The sequence below is a fragment of the Leucopleurus acutus genome (genome assembly GCF_964270905.1).
Source record: "Leucopleurus acutus genome assembly, chromosome: 9".
NCBI classification, from domain to species: Eukaryota; Metazoa; Chordata; class Mammalia; order Artiodactyla; family Delphinidae; genus Leucopleurus; species Leucopleurus acutus.
The window spans coordinates 6,567,871-6,575,103 of record NC_139144.1 but is presented as its reverse complement, the minus strand read 5'-3'; the positions used below and the strand labels follow the sequence as shown (position 1 = coordinate 6,575,103).

Here is a 7,233-nt window from a genome sequence, read left to right as displayed (position 1 = left end):
GCTGTTCCCATAATATTTTTCCTGCATAAGTGGAAACTTTTATAACAATTGCAATAATAATTATTCTCAGTACTGTGGAGTACAGGGCAATGGGCACTACCATACTCTTCTTATAAAAGTATAATTTAGGCAAACTGCCTGGAGGGCAATTAGGCAGCATGAGGAGAGAGCCTCAAAAAACAGCACACACTTTGATGAAGGAGTTTTATTTCGAGCAATTTGTCGTAAGGAATCAATCACAGATGTTTATTTAAAAAGATGCATGAGCAATGCTGTTCTCCTCAGCATAACTTATAATAGTGAAAAATTGAAAACAATCTAAATGGCTGTCAATAAGAAATTGGTTTTTAAAATATGGAACATATAAACTATGTTGAAATTCAAGAGAATGATCAGCAGTCATGTACAAGAATATCAAATGAAATGGGAAAATGACAGTGAGAGGACTAAGCTCAAAGTAATGTACAGTGTGACTGAATTTGGTTAAAATATGTGCAAATATCATAATAATTTTTTATGTATAAAATATGTGCAAAGAAAAGGGCTGAAATTACATATAACATTATGTTATTGGAGATTCTCTAAGTCATCTTTGCACAAGAAAAGCAAAGTGGAGGACTTGCCCTGCCAAATGTTGATACATTTGAAGTCTTGGTAAAATAAACATATTTATTGGCACTCAAGAACAGTCTACAGGACAATGAATTGGGTGGAGATGCTAAAGATGGACTGATTTGTATACAAAAATTTAACAATTGATAAAGATGCCACTAGAATTAAACAGAAAGAATGTGGGTGGTTTAAGAAAATTGGTTCATTGAAGAAAAATAAGGATAGTTACCTACCTAAGGTCGTGTACACAAGTGGATCCTGGCTCTATTAAAGACCTCAATGTAAAACTAAATTTTCAAAGTTAATAGGAAATATTGTAGGAGAACATTTTTTCTGAATGAGAGAGGAGGAAGACTTATTAAGGAAAACTTCGAGCGTATACACCATAACAAAGGACAGGGTGAATTTAACTATGAAATTTAATGAGTCCTCTTCGTTTCTAACAGCTTTATTGAGGAGTAATTGATAGACAAAGAACTGTGCATATTTAATGTGTTCGATTCAGTGAGCTTGGACACGTGCAAATGCCCATGATACCATCACCACTATCAAGGTGATAGACACCCAACACCTCCCAGAATTCCCTGGTGTCCCTTTATGTTTTGACATGAGATCTAGCTTCTTCACATATTTTGAAGTGCACAATACTGTACTGTTAACTACAGACACTGTAGTTAATACAGCAGCTCTCTAGAACTTACTTGTCTAGCACAATTGAAACTTCATACCGATTCAACAAATTTATGTAAAAAAGTCAAATTGGGGAGAAGATATTTGTACTGTCCAAATGAAAGGAATTAATCTCTTGAATAGGCAAGAAAATCTTCCAAATAATAAGAAAACAATTACTCTAATTTTTATTTTTTTTATGCTGTATGCGGGCCTCTCACTGCTGTGGCCTCTCCCGTTGCAGAGCACAGGCTCCAGATGCGTGCAGGCTCAGCGGCCATGGCTCACGGGCCCAGCCACTCCGCGGCATGTGAGATCTTCCCAGACCGGGGCACAAACCCGCGTCCCCTGCACTGGCAGGCGGACTCTTAACCATTGTGCCACCAGGGAAGCCCTATTACTCTAATTTTTAAAAGAATAAAGACTATGAAGATAATCACAGCTGGCTTTGTAAACTTAAAATTCTATAAAAATGTGAAAAGATTGTTCAAAATCAAATAGTAATCAAAGAAATACAAATTACAGCAAAAAAAAATGACATATCACTATACACAAAGTAGATCTGGAAAACATAGAAATCTGGAAAAGGCCAGTGTCAGCAGGAATGGAGTTAGGAGTATAGAAGCAAACCAATGTGCACTGCTGGGAGAAGGTATATTGCTGAAGACCTTCTATAAAAGAGTTTGGCAGCATTAAGTCAAGTCAAAAATACTTATAACATGATCTACAGAATGTTTTCTGCTGAGTTTAATTCCTAAATATATTCTCACACAAATGGATGAGAAAATGTGTAAGTAAAGTTGGGAGGGGCTTTACCAAGCTGCTAATTATAGTTACACAATTATACAAAATGTTGGGTGAAATTAATGGAGAAATATTCAGTTGCAATCCAAAGTACACTACTGTAGCAATATTTATAACTGATAGGAGAATTTAAGATAAAATGCATTTTGTATCAATACATAATGATAAAAGCTTAGTAGAATGGTTGGATAAGCCATCGTAAACATGTGCATGTCGTATTATAGCATCAATGTATACAACAAAAGATTACAGAACTGCCAGGAGGAATTGACAAATTAACCTATCAGGAAAGATTCTAACACACCTCTTTAGTATTTTATAAACCAAGCAAAGAAGCAAACAAAAAAAGCAGGATGCCATAGAAGATTAGAACATTAAAAAGTTTGATCTAATGGATATATTTAGAACATAGCACCAAGCAGTTAAGGAATACACATTTTGAGATTGGTTCAAGATGGCAGAGTAGAGGGACATGCTCTCACTCCCTCTTTTGAGAACACTGGAATCACAACTGCTGAATAATCATCAACAGGAAGACACTGGAACTCACCAGAAAAGATACCCTACACACAAGGACAAAGGAGAAGCTGCAATGAGATGGTAGGAGGGGCGCTATCACAATAAAATCAAATCCCATGACTGCTGGGTGGGTGACTCACAAACTGCAGAACACTTATACCATAGAAGTCCACCCACTGGAGTGAAGGTTCTGAGCCCCACATCAGGCTTTCCAACCTGGGAGTCTGGCAACAGGAGGAGGAAATCCTAGAGACTCAGACTTTGAAGTCTAGCAGGATTTGATTGCAGGACTTCGGCAGGACTGGGGGAAACAGAGACTCCACTCTTGGAGGGAACACACAAAGTAGTGTGTGCAATGGGACCCAGGGGAAGGAGGAATGACCCCATAGAAGACTGAACCAGACCTACCTGCTAGTGTTGGAGGGTCTCCTGCAGAGACAGGGGGCAGCTGTGGCTCACCAAGGGACAAGGACACTGGCAACAGAAGTTCTGGGAAGTACTCCTTGGCGTGAGCCCTCCCAGAGTCCATCATTAGGCCCAACAAAGAGCCCGGGTAGGCTCCAGTGTTGAGTCACCTCAGGCCAAACAACCAACAGGGAGGAAATAAGCCCCACCCATCAGCAGACAAGTGGATTAAAGTTTTACTGAGCTCTGCCCACCAGAGCAACAGCCAGCTCTACCCACTACCAGTTCCTCCCATCAGGAAACTCGCACAGCCCCTTAGGTAACCTCATCCACCAGAGGGCAGACAGCAGAAGCAAGAAGAACTACAAACCTGCAGCCTGTGGAACAAAAAACACATTCACAGAAAGATAGACAAGATGAAAAGGCAGAGGGCTATATACCAGATGAAGGAACAAGATAAAACCCCAGAAAACAACTAAATGAAATGGAGATAGGCAATCTTCCAGAAAAAGAATTCAGGATAATGATAGTGAAGATGATCCAGAACCTCGGAAAAACAATGGAGGTAAAGATTGAGAAGATGCAAGAAATGTTTAACAAAGACCTAGAAGAATTAAAGAACAAACAAACAGAGATGAACAATACAATAACTGAAATGAAAAATGCACTAGAAGAAATCAATAGCAGAATAACTGAGGCAGAACGGATAAGTGACCTGGAAGACAGAACGGTGGAATTCACTGCTGTGAAACAGAATAAAGAAAAGAGAATGAAAAGAAATGAAGACACCATAAGAGACCTCTGGGACAACATTAAATGCAACAACATTCACATTATAGGGGTCCCAGAAGGAGAAGAGAAAGAGAAAGGATCTGAGAAAATATTTGAAGAGATTATACTAGAAAACTTCCCTAACATGGGAAAGGAAATAGCCACCCAAGTCCAGGAAGCACGGAGAGTCCCATACAGGATAAACCCAAGGAGAAACACGCTGAGACACATAGTAATCAAATTGGCAAAAATTAAAGAGAAAGAAAAATTATTGAAAGCAACAAGGGAAAAATGACAAATAACATACAAGCAAACTCCCATAAGGTTAACAACTGATTTCTCAGCAGAAACTCTGCTGAGAAGACAGAAGCAAGTGGCATGATATACTTAAAGTGATGAAAGGGAAGAACCTACAACCAAGATTACTCTACGCAGTAAGGATCTCATTCAGATTGAATGGAGAAATCAAAAGCTTTACAGACAAGTAAAAGCTAAGAGAATTCAGCACCACCAAACCAGCTCTACAACAACTGCTAAAGGAACTTCTCCAAGTGGGAAACACAAGAGAAGAAAAGAACCTAAAAATAAAACCCAAAACAATTAAGGGAATGGTAATACACACACACATATCTATAATTACCATAAACGTGAATGGATTAAATGCTTCAAGCAAAAGACAAAGTCTTGCTGAATGGATACAAAAACAAGACGCATATATATGCTGTCTACAAGAGACCCACTTCAGACCTAGGGACACATACAGACTGAAAGTGAGAGGATGGAAAAAGATATTCCATACAAATGGAAATCAAAAGAAAGCTGGAGTAGCAATACTCATATTAGATAAAATAGACCTTAAAATAAAGAATGTTACAAGAGATAAGGAAGGACACTATGTAACGATGAAGGGATCAATCCAAGAAGAAGATACAACAATTATAACTATATATGCACCCAACATAGGAGCACCTCAATACATAAGGCAACTGCTAACAGCTCTAAAAGAGGAAATCGACAGTAACACAACAATAGTGGAGGACTTTAACACCTCACTTACACCAATGGACAGATCATCTAAACAGAAAATTAATAAGGAAACACAAGCACTAAATTACACAATAGACTAGATAGATTAAATTGATATTTATAGAACATTCCATCCAAAACAGCAGATTACACTTTCTTCTCAAGTGCACATGGAACATTCTCCAGGATAGATCACATCTTGGGTCACAAATCAAGCCTCAGTAAATTTAAGAAAATTGAAATCATATCAAGCATCTTTTCTGAACACAATGCTATGAGATTAGAAATCAATTACAGGGGAAATAAATGTAAAAAAAACACAGACACATGGAGGCTAAACAATATGTTACTAAATAACCAAGAGTTCACTGAAGAAATCAAAGAGGAAATCAAAAAATGCCTAGAGACAAATTACAACAAAAACACCACGATCCAAAAACCTAAGGGATGCAGCAAAAGCAGTTTTAAGAGGAAAGTTAATAGCAAAATAAGCCTACCTCAAGAAAAAAGAAAAATCTCAAACAATCTAACCTTACACCTAAAGGAACTAGAGAAAGAAGAACAAACAAAACCCAAAGTTAGCAGAAGGAAAGAAATCATAAACATCAGAGAAGGAATAAATGAAATGGAAACAAAGAAAACAATAGCAAAGGTCAATAAAACTAAAAGTTGGTTCTCAAGAAGATAAACAAAATTGATAAACTGTTAGCCAGACTCATCAAGAAAAAGAGGGAGAGGACTCAAATCAATAAAATTAGAAATGAAAAAGAAGAAGTTACAACAGACACTGCAGAAATACAAAGCATCCTAAGAGACTCCTACAAGCAACTCTATGCCAATAAAATGGACAACCTGGAAGAAATGGACAAATTCTTAGAAAGGTATAACCTTCCAAGACTGAACCAGGAAGAAATAGAAAATATGAACAGACCAATCACAAGTAATAAAATTGAAACTGTGATTAAAAATTTTCCAACAGGTAGCCGTCACAGAGCCCACTGCCACCACTTCTGAGCAGAAGATGGCTGTGCCTCTCACGTATGCTGATCTTGGCAAATCTGCCAGGGATGTCTTTACAAAGGGCTATGGGTTTGGCTTAATAAAACTTGATTTGAAAACAAAATCTGAGAATGGACTGGAATTTACAAGCTCAGGTTCAGCCAACACCGAGACCACAAAAGTGACGGGCAGTCTGGAAACCAAGCACAGATGGACCGAATATGGTCTGACGTTTACAGAGAAATGGAACACTGACAACACACTAGGCACGGAGATTACTGTGGAAGATCAGCTTGCACGTGGCCTGAAGCTGACCTTCGATTCAACCTTCTCACCAAACACTGGGGAAAAAAATGCTAAAATCAAGACAGGGTACAAGCGGGAACATATCAACCTGGGCTGTAACATGGATTTCAACATTGCCAGGCCTTCCATCTGGGGTGCTCTGGTGCTGGGTTATGAGGGCTGGCTGGCTGGCTACCAGATGAATTTTGAGACCACAAACTCTCGAGTGACCCAGAGCAACTTTTCAGTTGGCTACAAGACTGATGAGTTCCAGCTTCACACTAATGTAAATGATGAGACAGAGTTTGGTGGCTCCATTTATCAAAAGGTGAATAAGAAGTTGGAGACTGCTGTTAATCTGGCCTGGACAGCAGGAAACAGTAACACTCACTTTGGAATAGCAGCCAAGTACCAGATCGACCCTGACGCCTGCTTCTCAGCTAAAGTGAACAACTCCAGCCTGATACGGTTAGGACATACTCAGACCCTAAAGCCAGGTATCAAACTGACACTGTCAGCTCTGCTGGATGGCAAGAATGTCAACACTGGTGGCCACAAGCTTGGTCTAGGACTGGAGTTTCAAGCATAAATGAATACTGTACAATTGTTAATTTTAAGCCATTGTGCAGCATAGCTACCTTCAGAATTTAGTGTACCTTTTAATGTTGTTTGTCTGGGATGCAAATATCACTAAATATCATGTTAGATTTCCAGGTTAAAGATGATTCAGCTTTAGGGTGTTACTCTTTCAGTGGTACAGAAGAAACCCAATTTCAAAAAATGTCCTTTCAGCTGTAGACTTGAGGGGGAGCTTGCTGGCCCCTCTAGAGATGTCAGGTTTCTTTTTTACCTAGAAATGGCTGCAAGTGGAAGTTGATAATTTGCAGGCACTTTGCAATTTGTAAATTCGTATTGAGTAAATGAATGAAATTGTGACTTCCTGAGAATTGAACCTTGGTTTCCTACCTGATTGAGGAGAGGCTGTTTGATGGTGTATACAAACTCATCTGAAAGGGACTTTTTCCACCCCAATCCATCACCTCTTTTACACCAAAAGTAGTCTGCTGGGCATGGTAGCTGTTTCTTTTGTGTCATTTTGGGGTGGAGGAGGTGGATGTGATGAAGCCAATAATTCAGGACTTA

General features: G+C 38.9%; 1 protein-coding gene across 1 annotated transcript; it reads left to right on the top strand.

Moving 5' to 3' along the window:
* Window positions 1–5,791: 5,791 nt before the first annotated feature.
* On the top strand, window positions 5,792–6,679 carry LOC309966359 (non-selective voltage-gated ion channel VDAC1-like; the record flags this gene model as incomplete). Its single annotated transcript, XM_082846322.1, has 1 exon — window positions 5,792–6,679. The coding sequence occupies exon 1, from the start codon at window positions 5,828–5,830 to the stop codon at window positions 6,677–6,679; it is 852 nt and encodes a 283-aa protein (XP_082702448.1). The 5' UTR covers window positions 5,792–5,827.
* Between the last annotated feature and the right edge of the window lie 554 nt (window positions 6,680–7,233).